The sequence below is a fragment of the Rhizopus microsporus genome (assembly GCF_002708625.1).
Source record: "Rhizopus microsporus ATCC 52813 unplaced genomic scaffold scaffold_1, whole genome shotgun sequence".
Classification (NCBI taxonomy): Eukaryota; Fungi; Mucoromycota; class Mucoromycetes; order Mucorales; family Rhizopodaceae; genus Rhizopus; species Rhizopus microsporus.
This window is the reverse complement of record NW_019671916.1, coordinates 2,600,863-2,615,140: the sequence shown is the minus strand read 5'-3', so window position 1 is coordinate 2,615,140 and position 14,278 is coordinate 2,600,863. Positions and strand designations below refer to the sequence as shown.

Sequence of the window (14,278 nt, the reverse complement as noted above, 5' to 3'; positions counted from 1 at the left end):
TTTTTCCACGATCCGGAGTACTAATTCTATCGCTTAAACGTTCTGGAGTTATGATTGCTTGTTCAGAACATTAGGGGTATGTTTTTCTCAATAGAACCTACTTGAATACAAAGTTTGAACAAGTATCTTGCTCCCAATCAGAAACCCAAGTTAGGAAAAGGTTACATGTAGAAAGCCCGAATCGAACAATATTACCTTTGTAAAGGTGCCTTACAATAAACGGCAACGGGTTTTGCTATTATAAATACAGTCTTTGATAATGCAGACGGTTTTAAAAAAGACTATTGTTCCTATAGCTGTACACAATTCATTCAACATTGACACACACACATCATATAATTACTTCTTTTTTTTTTTTATTAAAAATGATTGTTGAGTCTTAAGCACAAATGTACATTTATTCTAATAAACAGACTTGTTCTCCTATACAAAAGCGTTGGTTGGTATTAATCGTCTATGAATCCTTAAATTTCTTGGCTGCTGTCTCCATCCAAGGTTTGGGTGCTTGGGGTAATAAATCAGCCTAATTAACATTTTAGTTGATGGACAAGAGGATATTTAAATAAAAACTCTTACTTTAACGAGCAACTTTTCGACGGGCTCAGATGGTTGTGCTCCTACTGTTAACCAATACTTGGCACGTTCAAAGTTTAAAGTGATCATTTTGTTTCCTTCTCTGTCAGGAATTGGATTATATGTTCCAATCTTTTCAATAGGTTTGCTGTTACGAGCTGTTCGAGCATTGGCTACAACAATGTTGTAGAAAGGTAGATTACGGCGACCGTGGCGAGCAAGGCGAATGCGGACAACCATGGCTTGTTTGTTGAAGGATCAATCAGTCCCCAAGAGTCCTTCAAGTTTTTCTAAACCCTGTTGTAAAAAGCCGTCACACAAGTTCACAGGCACACCTGCCTCATCAAATAAAAATCATCCAAAGACTGAGCTATTTTGTAGGTGCAAATTCAGCCTTTCTAAAAGCGCATCTATTTACAGGTTGAACATGCTTCCGTGCTTTGAGTCTGGTGCGCCTGTTGGCGATGACGCAGTGTTGCTAGGTGCTAAGCTAACATATTTAGTACAACAAGTAACAAGGATAATGTTCAAAGCACTCTCGTTTTCTTTTTTTCAACTGGTTAATTTTTAATAAATCCATTAAAAACTGTTGGCTTTATCTCCCAGAAAGGCGTGAATCTGCCCAATGATTAAAATTACGTTTGTGGCCAAAGTAATCGTTTCAGGACTCTCATGTCTGGAACTGAACTGCTATCAAATATTCAGCGTTCTCTCTCGTCACAATCCATTAGAGAAATGAATTGTGCTGGTATACGCTTTTGTCACGCTTACAATGATCCTGTTTCGGACATTTTGCCAGATTCATCATTCAGTTTCGCTGGAAATAATTGACTTGCTTCACGGCGTTATCGACAGCCAAGCATATCGTGCTGTTTTACTGATGGGCAATCATTGTGACCCAGTTCTTGTATGATCAAATATTGCTCATGAAATCAAGGAACGTATGGGAGTAACAGTTGCGAAGAGAGAAACATGACCCAAAAGAGATTTTGATGAATGGTGGTTACACTAAAGAAGAGTTGCAGCAAGTCAGTATAATGCGGATATGAATGCGTAGATCTTCCATCATACTTCTCCAGAGCTTTATTCGATTGAGCATTTTTAGTCTGTGGTCAAAAGCAATATGCAAAAGAGAATAATAAAAGAAGAAAATCTAACTACAAGAATAACTGAAGCTTGTAACAATGTCTGCTTGAAAGGCCTTCAAGGGTTCTGTCGTTATTCAAAACTACAAATTTGTTTAATAAAAAGCCTTTGTAAAAGATTACACAGTTACGCCATAAAGTGATTATGCAATCTATTTGCGGAAAATGATGTATATATTACTAAGAATGAAGCGCGGCTGGGAGAGCGCTAAATACTTCCTCCATCTTTTCTTTTTTCACCAAGGTCACCATTTATATTCTGATGTTTGAATTATATATGAATAGTAAATTTATTTTTAAAATATGCGCCAAACGTTTCAAGCATGGGGAGTAGGGCGATTGTATAACGCGGTTAAACTCTTGACATATTCTCGGGCCTTTATTTATCTTGATCTCATTTAATTTCCCAAAAATAATCCTTTGTTTTTCTTGGTATCTTTCGGGGTATTAATCCTCTCTCTCCACTGAAAATGTTATTTAACACACGTGCCCAAGATGATTGGCTGATGAAGAGGATCAACAGTTTCCATAGTACCTTGTTTCTGACTTTTCCATATAAAGAATTAATAAAAATTTCATATTTTGAATACTTTATAACGCATATTTTTGCCCCTTTCTTCTTTTCAATTTATTAAATGGTCGTTTTCTTATATCACATCAAGAGAAGCTGTTATTGTTAGCATGGAAACCAGGGGAAGAATAAAAAGAGCGAGTGTACGAATCAAATGGAGTCAAGGTACCACACGTGGTGTCGTGTGAGGACCTAATCTATCCAATCACAAGCTATAAATATGTAATACAGAGCCTACGCTCTTTGAATATCTTTGAAAATATTTCCTTCTTTTTGAACTCCATTTACTTGTATATATAAAGGGCAATGTTCCTTTTTTCAAAAGAGATAAAAAGGGACGGTTTGATTTCCAATTAGTTTTTTTATATAATCCGGAAACTTCTTTATTGCTTGACCTCCTTCTTTTTCTCTTTATACATATAAAAAATGAAGTTTTCTCACTCACTGCAGTTCAATGCAGTTCCTGACTGGATTGATTCCTATGTTGCGTAAGAATACTCCTATTCTCTATATTTCTTCCCCTTTTTAACCATGTTTAATAATAGATACGATCAACTAAAAAAGATCATTTTTCAAATTGAAAAGGAAAAAGTCGATAACTTGAATCAGTCGGTTACTGATCAAGAAAAAGCAAGTTCTATCATCACTCATGGAGAAGACAAGTTCATGTCCCAATTAGATTTACAGCTTGAAAAAGTGTTCACCTTTTACTCTGAAAAGGAATCGGAATTATACAATCAGTTGGATGAACTCGCTCGAGCTCTGACTGAAGCATTGCCTACTCAAAACTTCCATGATGTCCCATACAATTCTCCGTTGACTGAGCTAGATTCCACTCATAACTTGGCTGTCAAAGAAGTAGTATCTGATAAAGAACTCCGCCGTAAAATGTCTGTCGAATCTCGCTTCAGTACTGAAAGTCATCATGATCGATATGTTGAGCAGCTAGTTGATCTTCGTACCCAACTGATATCTCTCTACGTTTCCTTGTCTGAGCTTGATTCTTATGTGGAACTCAATCGTATGGCCTTTGACAAGATTTTGAAGAAACATGACAAAGTTCTCGACGGAAACTTAAGAAGTCAGTATTTGAAGAAAATGGTGCTTGATTCTAGACCTTTCATGCCTCAAACCACTCAGGTTCTTCGTTCTCAAATCGAGCGTGTTGAACGTCTTTATGCCGATGCTTTCTGTAATGGCCAAGTTGCTATCGCTGTCCGTCAGATGAAGACCCACTTGAGAGATCAGATTGCCTATGACCGTAACACTGTCTGGAAGGATATGGTCAGTCAAGAACGTAAAGTACTGGATGCTCATGTCAAGCCAAGCAAGCCATCCAAGAGCTATCCTATTCCTTTCACACAGCATCGAGTTCCTGCTGAGCTGGCCCATAGCATCATGTTCTTCTTACTGTCTGTTGTCCTGTTTGCCATCTTTCTCAACGTTAACATCTTTAATGATACTCAAGAAAACTACTGCTTTGCTCTACTCATCTTTGCTGCCGTCATGTGGGCTACTGAAGCCATTCCTCTCTACGCTACTTCTCTGTTAATCCCTTTCTTAATTGTCTTGCTAGGCATTATGTGCAATGCAGACGGAACACCAATGACGGCAAAGGCTGCATCCAAATCCGTCTTTTCGTCCATGTTTAGCGGAACAATTATGATGCTCCTTGGTGGATTTGCACTTGCTGCTGCATTATCTAAATATGGTATTGCCAAAGCCTTTGCTACTCATGTCCTCTCTCGTGCTGGTACACGTCCTCGCTGGGTCTTGCTTTCCATCATGGTCGTAGCTGCTTTTCTATGTATGTGGATCTCCAATGTGGCCACTCCCGTCCTTTGTTTCTCCCTGATCGATCCTATCTTGCGTACACTTCCTAATGGCTCAACTGTTGCGCCTTGTTTGTTGCTTGGTATTGCCTTGGCTAGTTGTATTGGCGGCATGACATCACCCATCTCTTCTCCTCAAAACATTGTTACCTTGCAATACATGAACCCCAACCCAGGCTGGGGTATCTGGTTTGGCGTGGCTCTTCCCATCTCCATCATCAGTATCTTCATCTGCTGGGGCTTGTTATTGCTCATCTACAGGCCTGACCGAACTGTGCCCCACTTGAACAAGATCAAAGCAACTCGCAGCAAGTTCACCTGGACTCAAGCCTTTATTATGCTCATTACCATCCTTACCATCGCTCTCTGGTGTGCCGAAAGTGCACTCGAGTCTCATATTGGTGACACAGGCATCATCGCCACCATCCCACTGTTTGTCTTTTTTGGTACTGGTATCTTAAATAAGAATGACCTGAACGCCTTCCTCTGGTCTGTCGTCGTGCTCGCTCAAGGTGGTATGGCTCTTGGTAATGCCGTCACTTCCTCAGGTCTGCTTCAAGATATCGCTCTCCGTATCAAGGACGGTGTTCAAAACTTGCAACCGATCGCGATCCTTGCCATCTTTGCTTTCCTCTTGCTCGTCTTTTCTACTTTTGTCTCTCATACAGTTGCTGCTCTCATCATCGTGCCTATTGTCCAACAGGTTGGTAAGAACTTACCTGTGCCCCATCCCAATTTGCTCGTCATGGGTGCAGGCCTTGCTTGCTCTGCCGGTATGGGTCTTCCCGTGTCAGGTTATCCAAACATGTCTGCCATCATGATGGAAGATCAGACGGGCAAACCTTATCTTAGGGCCAAGGATTTCCTTATCGTCGGTATCCCTGTCAGTGTGGCTGTAACAATCTTGATCTTCACTCTCGGATATGGTATCATGTCTGCTGTTGGCTATTAATGCTTCTCTTTGTGTAATCATTCTTGTAACATACCAACTCTTTCATTTAATTTTCTAAAAAGCATTGTAACATACATTTATACAGCAATAATAACAACAATAATAATAAAATCTAGAAACTACACAATTGTCTATAACATTTTTATTATTATACAAATTATTCAAAAGCTTTCAGTTCTTCTTCCTCCTTCAATTCATCTTCTCTTCTCTTTTCCTCTGCTCTCTTTTCGAGTTCCTGACTCATCCAGAGCTTGACATCAAGGCGATACACTGATCTGGTTCTGAAATATCCCAGCTTTTCTTTCGAAACAAGCTTATAACCGTGTCTCTTCTCCAAAATCTCTGCCATCTTTGTCTGTAACTCGTCAGTCTCTGCATAGAGATACTCTATCTGATGTGCATGAGCCCAAAAGGCAACTCGCTTCAACAACACGGTTGACAGTCCATGGCCCTGACATTCCAATTTGACAGCTAATCGTCTGACACTGGCCTCCCGAGGCTTGTGTGCTTCAAATAAGATCTTTTGACGGCGTTCTTCAATTTGAACATTGTTCAGCTTCAAATAGATGTCTCGGACGAAATCAAAAGCGCCTACCAAGACCAATCGAATCCAATCATCTAATTTCGCCAACACATAGGCCGTCTTCTTCCACTCGGCTGTCTGGATCTCGGGGGCATCAGCAGTACTCGGACGCTCAGACGCTCTCACATACTTGCTTTCTTTTATACTTTGGTCAATGACCGGTTCTTGATTATGGTCCATGCCGATACAACCCACGATCTCATCATTGAGCGTGAGCACCCAGAAATTACCTTTACGTATATCACCCGGTGTACCTCGGTAGTAAACATCAGGTTCCTTCAAGTCATTTTCGATTCCTTCAATCACTCTGTATGTTACATCAAACTTATCCAAGTACCAAAAGAGACCTACAACGCCTCCACCTACAGAGACCAGAGTGACAAAGACTTGAAATGTTAATGTCAGCATAGATGGCCATTCGTACTTGTTGGCTAATCGTGTTGCTGTTGTGATCAAGAGTGCATAGAGACCCAGCCATAGAGCGATAAGAAAGGGAGACTGCAGTCGTAAACGAACAGCTTGGGGCACAAGGTTGAAATAGGTCGAATAGAATAGGTATTGAACATACTTCTTGTCTGTTTCTGCAAAGTAAGGTCGAAGCCCAATTGTGGCTTTGGGCTTTGATTCTTGTTTATTCAGATCAATCGTACCTACGTTGATATCTTGAGTCATTTAAAAGAGTAGAAAAAAAAGAAAAAAAAGAGAAAAAAGAAGACAAGGAAATGTTATTTAAGCTTTGTTATGCCAACAGCAACCAGACACACACGTGCATAAAGTAAAAAATATCAATTCGTGGACTAAATGATTGGTTAAAAATAAAAGATGATTGGACAAGTTCAGTGTCTCTTGTTCAAACAAGAATTTTATTATATGCCATTCTAAATAATTTTTTATTGTTGAGCGCATTGGACACCGGGACCATGGTGATGATCATCGTCGTCATCATCTTCATGATATGCATGAGATGAACCACTGTTTCTAGCTTGGTAACCTTCTGCATCCACCAAGACAACGTCGTCAGTATGTTTATCTTGAAATGTGGGTAATGCGGGACGAGGAGGTAAGATGGTTTCCAATTTTTTGATTGTTTCTTCGTCTGTCCAGTTAGATTGAGGGAATTCAACAGTGAACTTGACAAAGAGATGACCACGGTTGTCGATACGATGTATAGGCATACCTTCATGGGGGATCACTTTAACCATGTCAGGTTGAATCGTTTCACCAGGAATCACATTCACCAAAAGAACACGATCATCTAAGTGGGGTATAGCAAATTGACCACCAGCCAAGGCAGTCAAAAGATCAATCTTGGCTTCGTAAACGAGGTCATCTCCTTTACGAGTGAAGCGAGGATGAGGCTTTTCTTCAAGGACGATGATGATATCACCAGGAATGATACCAGGTGCTTGATCTCCTTCACCAGAGAATGTAATCTTTTGACCTCCACGCATACCACGTTCGATATGAACTTCGAGAATCTTTCGTTCGGTTACAATCTTTTTACCCAGACATTGTTTACAACGGTCCTTTTCGTTAATGACTTCACCCGTACCACGGCATTCAGGACATGCTTGCTGCACTTGCTGAATCATGGGACCCATTTGTCTCATCATGATACGGATACCTTGTCCATTACAGCCTTTACAAGTTTGAACTGCACCTTCTTTGCCTCCTTTGCCATCACACTTGTTACAGAGCACATTCTTTTGCAAAGCCAATTTGCTGGTCTTTCCAAGGTAAAGGTCTTCAAGACTCACTTTCAATTGGTGCACCATGTCTTTACCACGACGAGGTCCTTGAGGTCCACGACGGCCACCTCCACCGAAAAATCCTCCACCTCCAAATAATTGAGAGAACAAATCTTCAGCGTTCATACCACCCATTCCACCTTGACCGTTTAAGCCTTCTTCACCATATTGGTCATAGATTTCTCTCTTTTCGGGATCAGACAAGATTTCGTAAGCATGAGAAATCTCTTTGAATTTGTCACCGGCATCAGGATTCTACAAGAGATGGTCAGATCTTGTTTAGTAAGTATAAATATATAAATACCTTGTCTGGATGATACTTTAAAGCAAGCTTTCTGTAAGCCTTTTTGAGTTCACTGTCTGTAGCAGTTGGACTCACACCCAAGATATCGTAAAATTTAGTATCGGCAACCATAATAAAGAAAAGAAAGAAACAATCGAAAAAAAAGGGGGAATTAATAAGAAGAAAAAAAAACTTTCTAGTGATTTCGAACCAAGTAATTTGATTGGCTTAGTTTTATTTTTTTTCTTGAAATGGTTCAACCAACATCTTTGAGAACTCCTTGATTTCTTCAACACCACGAACTTCTTTTGTTAATAAAGGCATACGAACAATATGGAAATCTTCATAAAGATCATAGATTTGATCTAAATACTTTTGCTGCATCTTGTGTCTAACAGTACAATGTTCACAGTTGGAATCTTCTTTAGGGAATAATAATTGATTGACGACAATGTTGTGCGTATCAATATGATAAGAAGTCAATTCTTGAATCATTCGTTCTGTTTCATATAAAGACAAGAATTCAGAGATACAAACACAGACAAAGGTGGTTGTATTCTATTAAATATGAGCACATTGTTTAAATAACAAAAAGCATACTTACAGGATCTTTGAACTGCTTATTGACTTCGTTAATAATGGATCTCATTTCCTCTAATTTTGAAAACATATCCTCTTGATTGGCGTTCATACCCATCATACCTGATACTTGTTGAACCATTGGACCAAAACGGCTACTTAATCCACTAATCTTTGCAAGTGCCTTTTCTAATACAGTGGGGAACGATAAGAAACGAAGCGTGTGTCCAGTGGGTGCAGTATCAAAGACCACAACTGAGTAAGACATGGTCTTTACTTGTTTCATCACTTCAGCGAATCCCATAGCTTCGTCAACACCAGGAATAGCAAACGCCAAATCCTGCATCATACCTCCCATAGGGTTATTTTGCTCAGCTATAACAATATTAGCTTTAATCTCTGTATTCTCATCTTTTGCTTACATTGTTCAATCATCTCTTGAATACTAGAAGTAGGGTCAATTTCCATTGCATACAAGTTACTGAAACCATTGACCAGAGTTGCTTCCTTGGAAAACTTTTGTCCAAATGCGTCAGATAAGTTATGGGCAGGATCCGTAGAGATCAACAAGACAGATTCACGCACTTTGGAAAGTTGAACAGCCAAAGAACAAGACGTGGTGGTTTTACCTGAAATCAATTAGAACAAAAAAACATTCCATCGGAATAACAATCACTTACCAACACCACCCTTTCCACCCACAAAGATCCAGTGAAGTGATGTTTGATCGAGAATATTCTGAAGAGTGGGTTCAAGTGGTTGAAATTCGTCGTCTGACATGTCCGACATGATGAATGTTTATTAAGGGGAAAAAAAAGAAAGAGGAACTGTGTGAAAGAGAGAGAGAGGACACTTGAAGCGTTTTTATTGGCTAATCAACTGGCAAAGACAGAGAGACAGAGAGGGGTCCACAAATGGTTCACCCGTTGTGTCAGTTCAATGACAGCTGGGACTCTTTTAAACTTCAGCTTTAATCTAAACTGAGACATTTTTTAACGTTCATTCTTGTCTTTCAAAAGGATACAAGAAGGAATATCCTCTTCTTCAGCTGAATGACCTCAGTGGTAGTAAAAGAGCTATTATAGTTATTAATACTATGTTGTTCATGAATTTAACTGTAAATGATTATAATACTCATAGGAATAAGCTGTAGGCCGATGCTAATCTTGGAGCGTGTCATGACCATCTTACTACAGAAAATATCCGGTGCGACGAAGAAGTATGATTTAGTGAATTGTCTTTTATCAAGTAAGCGTCCTTCCTTCTTGTCTGTCACTCATTCTTTAAAGCAATACGTAATCAGTCTGTGAGTCTTTTGCATGGTAATATCAGAGATGGCTTTATCTCGTCCGCTGATACTAAAATAACCGAGTTCTTTTAAGAATTTCTTGCTACTGCTCTTATTAAGTTACGCGTCTTGTTGGCATTCTTATCATTGGAATAATTTGACATATAACCACTTGGTTTACTTCTATGTTGAGAGACAGTATCTTATTGATTTGATCTTGCTTTGACCTTTATGAGTAAAACAGGGTCGCTTGGTTTTTGCTTATCAAGTCTGAAAGAATGGTCTGGTGTTTTATCGGAGACATTTTGTTTGCTCTCAGCTTACATTTTCTGTTCGTAGTTTATTTGCAAGTTGCTTTGGTAAACAATCTCGCTGTTTCTTTTCTGTTACTTTTAAAATTATTCATAATAAAATCTGGCAATATTTGACTTTTATATAAGGATGAAGAAGAGTAGTTTTATTGATACAGAAAAAGTTGCGCGGCTCGAATAACTCAAGTAGCGCATCTGCAGTCCGACTGTAGTGAGCTGGTTATAATGTAGGAACAATCAGATACATATATTTGCACTTGTACTAAAAAAAATGAAGTTATATAGAAAAAAGCAGCTGTAATAAAGCAATGAATTAAACCAAGTTGACCATAGATTTAAGAAATAGTCATTTTAAAAAAGAGAAAAACTTTTTTGTTGTGGAGTGACTGACTGTTCGAAACATAGCCAATAGCCATAAAATATATCACTCCTTACAAGGGGGGGGGAGAATAAGAGGTCTGGGGGGAGAGAATAAATTTGTTTCTAAGCAACAAATTATATAGAAAAAGACGTCCTTTCATATACAAATCATTTACAGGCATAGGCTTATGTTGACATGAAAGGGGGGTGCATATGACTTTTATTTAATTTAACAATAAAGAAGCAAAAAAAGAAAATATGTTTCTTAATATTTTATTCTCAATTTTTTGAGTCTCCTTTTTCGTCTATTTTTTTTTTCTTTTCATAAAGAAAAATAAAGGTTTCTCTTTTTTTTTTTCAAAGAAAAAAAAAGAAGGAAGGAAGGGGATAAAACAAGACGATTATGACTTGTGCGTTTTCATTTTATTTTGGACAAGTCGATACATTACCAACCTCTTTGACCTGTCAAATTTCAGTGGAAGGCACCAATATTACGCTCACAGGTCAAAAAGACAATGTGATGGCAACAAGGACTGAATTACTAAATCTATATCCTACCAAAGTATAAATTGTTTACTTTATAATTGACTACAGCTGACATATAAAATTGATCTTTAGATCCACTTGAATATAAAGATCCCTGATCAAGATTGTAATCAATTACGTATAGAATGCGATAAAATTGCAGCAGAAACCAATACAGCCATCACTGTCACTGAACCCATTGCTCAATCTTCATTTACCTTACAAAACACAGTGAACATCCTTATCACTGGTATACCCGACCAAGCTGAGAGTGCTAGAGTCAAAGTGTTGGTCATGTTAGATAAACAGGTAAAGAGAACATGGACCCTTTTTATGTGTGCTGATATACTTTTTTATGCATGCTTAGTCAAAGCTGAATGTAGATACATTAAATATTCCATACAAATTGCATCAATTAATATGCGGACGGAAACGAACCGGACTTCAATCCATTTTGGAAGAAACAGCTACTTCGGTCTATTTTCCATCACCATTTTTATCGACAAATGACAGCCCTTTCATCTATATCTCTGGAGAATCACAGCAGGTAGCACGCGTCAAAGAAAGACTGAATCAACTTGCAAATGAAAAGGTATATCAGCTTCTTTAAGAAAATTTTGTCACTAAAAGAGGATATTTTTAGGCAAAAATCCTTCATCAAAAAGAAGCTGTACTACATCCACGTAAATTAGATTGGATGTTATTACATAAAAGAAACGATCTAAGGAAAATAATGCGTGATAATGCCTCCTTTATTCATTTCCCAAAGATGGGCACTGGCAGTAACCTGGTTACGGTTTATGCAGAGAATCAAGTCAATGTTGAACGTACTTTACGTTCACTTCATCATTTGGTAAGCATCCTGTGAATCATGGTTTTTTTTTTAAAAAAAACGTGCTAACATACTCTTTTTATTCTTTTGTAGGCTTGTGGCGTCTACGAAGCTTGCTTCTATTTTAATCACCGTGACATCTATGGAGTTGAAAATGCCCACACTTTTTTACCCAACATTTCAAGCCTTGTCTCTCAGTTATCTCAGATATCACATGCTGAAGTCGCTTACTTGCCTGATCCAAGCCGTATCGAAGTCCATGGAACGGAGCGAGCAATACGTAATGTCTATCAGCGTCTCCATGACATGGCATTCTTGAAGGTAAATATTTATAAAATTGAAATGCAATAAGCACTAACATATACGCGCGCGTGCAAAAATACAGATGTTTCATCAAAGCACAGTTTTCAATGTTGAACTTTCCAACGACCAGCGAGAATTTATCAGCGGCAAAAAGAGTGGCAAGATCAACAAGATCATGAAGACTTCAGGAGCCAAGATCAAGTTTGTTCCATTCAGTGAATACAACTTTATTATCGAAGTCGAAAGTAACAGTTTCACAAAGGCTCTGGACGGTTTAACATTGCTGCAAGAGGAATTGCCTGCAGAGATATCATTTTACGTACCCGAGGTATACCATAAAAGGATCATTGGTGTGGGTGGCAAAAACATTCAGCGCATCATGAAAAAGTATGGTGTTTATGTCAAGTTTTCAAACGCAGAAGAATTTGCTGCCTTGGGCGGGTACTATGACAACGAAGACAATGTCGTCGCACGCACACCCATGAAGAACCAAGTCAATCTGGATAACTTACGGCATGCTGTCATGGAGCTAATCAATCCAAAGGATCGAGATTGCGTCGAGCAGGTCATGCATGACGTACCCTTTTGGCTTCGTCGCACCTTGATGCGTGATCAAGCTGCTTTCTTAGCAGAAGCGGCCAAAAAGACCAACACACGCTTGATTTGGCCTGATGATGAGCTGGCGAGTGATACACTAACGATTATAGGTCCTGAATCTCAGGTAGAGGTCGCTGTGCAAATGGTGAGATCTATCCTGCCCGAAGAATACAAGCTATATATACCTTTCTCATCCCAATTGATACCAACATTGAAGTCTGAGTCATTTGAAAAGGAAGTTGTTCAGCGTATCTCAAAGGAGTGCAACATTCAGACAGAGTGGAAAGCACAAGAGCAAGCTGATGAAAACATTGAAAAGGACGAAATTATCACCTTCAAGACAGTTAAGGGAAACATAGATGCCTTGTCTGTCGCCTTAAAGATAGCCACGGATTACTTGAAGAGTCAACAGATTGCTTTGTATGAAGGAAGCACGACCCTTCATCACGCAGTCAACGGTCATTATCACGCTCTGCCTAAAGAAGGCATCCAACCCAGTGTGTCAACTGCAGCAACCCCCTTTCATGTGTTTGATAGCAAAATTCTTCCTCCACCCATTATGGCTTCAGGTAAAGAGTGACGATTGTTCCTTTTTTGATAACTTATGCTTTATATTATCTTGAACAGATCTTGTATCGCCTACGACGTCGTCATCTTCATCTATCTTGAATGATTTCCAGTCTGTGTTGAACAACAACAATAGTCTCAAGAGTTATTCTCTTTTTGATTACCCAACCACGACGACAGCGAGTGCATTGGATGCCTCTTGGAGAAACTTTAGAGATATAAGTTCAACTCGAACAGCCGAGAACATCCGCGCCATCTTTGACACGCCAGCTGAGAGAGGTCCACCACCTTCACTCTTTCGCAGCGTTCCGCCGACAAGCCCACCTGGAGGATTAGATATCTGGGGTACGAATGGGCATCAACTGAATGGATTCGTGGGTAGTCCACCGATAACAGGACCCATGGAAAGCAAGTCTCATTCGATGGTAAATTGTTATTGTAGCTCGTAAGCTTTACTCATATTTCTTTTAGATATACGCGCCTCCAACTGCCAACACGAACCATGGAGGATTTTATCCAGCCTTGAACAGCAGTAAAACGTCGACAAGCAATCATGATTTTAATTCATACATTATGCCCACGTCTTCTACATCCACAGGTAGTAATAACAGCTCTATGCATTCAAGTCAATCCATGCCAGATATTGTACTAGAAGAAAGACAACATACCGGTACTTTACCCTCTTTCCAAAACTATATCCATACCCAAAGTCCACCTTTAATTTATCCATCTTCTACTACAGCATCTCATCATAATAAGCCCATATCGGCCTTTTTATCAGCATCTGCTTCAACACCCACGACAACAACAGCGTCAAGAGGACAACATCATTATCCAACTTTGTTCTCACAAAACCATTCGTTTGCTGATGAAACAGTTCGTAAGTAGTTTAATACAGACCATTCTTTTAATTAACATTTTTATAGTTGTTCAAAATTTGCTTAATAGCATGTCAATCAATCAGCCAGCCAAGTAATTTACCCCCCTCTATTTCTTCTTTCCTTTTCTTCTTCTTTTTAGTTGTATGATTATACTATTCTATATTATACTTTTATTTTCCTATTCTGTTAGATTTTTTATATATAAACGAGGGATACACACAATAAGTTTCCTTTCTTTTTACTAAATATACTTTGGTTTGACAGTCATAATAAAGCCATATGGGCAATGATGTTGGCTAAATGTGTTTGTTTATTGAAAAGATGAGTAGAGGATATTTAACAAAGTTT

General features: G+C 38.9%; 6 protein-coding genes across 6 annotated transcripts; 2 read left to right on the top strand and 4 right to left on the bottom strand.

Annotated features, from left to right (window-relative positions):
* Nucleotides 1–326: 326 nt before the first annotated feature.
* Nucleotides 327–990, bottom strand: RHIMIDRAFT_210896 (ribosomal protein S16). The gene is made up of 2 exons (XM_023607184.1): nucleotides 577–990; nucleotides 327–523 (listed from the first exon to the last, which is right to left on the bottom strand). Exons 1-2 carry the CDS (start codon nucleotides 811–813, stop codon nucleotides 455–457), a joined length of 306 nt encoding a protein of 101 aa, XP_023471680.1. The 5' UTR covers nucleotides 814–990; the 3' UTR covers nucleotides 327–454.
* Nucleotides 991–2,712: 1,722 nt separating this feature from the next.
* Nucleotides 2,713–5,122, top strand: RHIMIDRAFT_297297 (SPX-domain-containing protein; the record flags this gene model as incomplete). Its single annotated transcript, XM_023614272.1, has 2 exons — nucleotides 2,713–2,777; nucleotides 2,835–5,122. The coding sequence occupies 2 exons, from the start codon at nucleotides 2,716–2,718 to the stop codon at nucleotides 5,071–5,073; spliced, it is 2,301 nt and encodes a 766-aa protein (XP_023471679.1). The 3' UTR covers nucleotides 5,074–5,122.
* Nucleotides 5,123–5,230: 108 nt separating this feature from the next.
* On the bottom strand, nucleotides 5,231–6,328 carry RHIMIDRAFT_233392 (uncharacterized protein; the record flags this gene model as incomplete). Its single annotated transcript, XM_023607948.1, has 1 exon — nucleotides 5,231–6,328. One exon carries the CDS (start codon nucleotides 6,326–6,328, stop codon nucleotides 5,231–5,233), a length of 1,098 nt encoding a protein of 365 aa, XP_023471678.1.
* A 218-nt stretch (nucleotides 6,329–6,546) lies between these two features.
* On the bottom strand, nucleotides 6,547–7,819 carry RHIMIDRAFT_243959 (DnaJ-domain-containing protein; the record flags this gene model as incomplete). The annotated part of the gene is made up of 2 exons (XM_023610006.1): nucleotides 6,547–7,659; nucleotides 7,709–7,819. 2 exons carry the CDS (start codon nucleotides 7,817–7,819, stop codon nucleotides 6,547–6,549), a joined length of 1,224 nt encoding a protein of 407 aa, XP_023471677.1.
* A 102-nt stretch (nucleotides 7,820–7,921) lies between these two features.
* On the bottom strand, nucleotides 7,922–9,046 carry RHIMIDRAFT_285106 (putative arsenite translocating ATPase; the record flags this gene model as incomplete). Its single annotated transcript, XM_023613241.1, has 4 exons — nucleotides 7,922–8,245; nucleotides 8,292–8,641; nucleotides 8,689–8,895; nucleotides 8,947–9,046. The coding sequence occupies 4 exons, from the start codon at nucleotides 9,044–9,046 to the stop codon at nucleotides 7,922–7,924; spliced, it is 981 nt and encodes a 326-aa protein (XP_023471676.1).
* Nucleotides 9,047–10,518: 1,472 nt separating this feature from the next.
* RHIMIDRAFT_255156 (uncharacterized protein) lies at nucleotides 10,519–14,278 on the top strand. Its single transcript, XM_023611146.1, has 9 exons — nucleotides 10,519–10,787; nucleotides 10,844–11,059; nucleotides 11,118–11,342; nucleotides 11,394–11,603; nucleotides 11,676–11,903; nucleotides 11,968–13,051; nucleotides 13,110–13,474; nucleotides 13,521–13,929; nucleotides 13,976–14,278. The coding sequence occupies exons 1-9, from the start codon at nucleotides 10,629–10,631 to the stop codon at nucleotides 14,023–14,025; spliced, it is 2,946 nt and encodes a 981-aa protein (XP_023471675.1). The 5' UTR covers nucleotides 10,519–10,628; the 3' UTR covers nucleotides 14,026–14,278.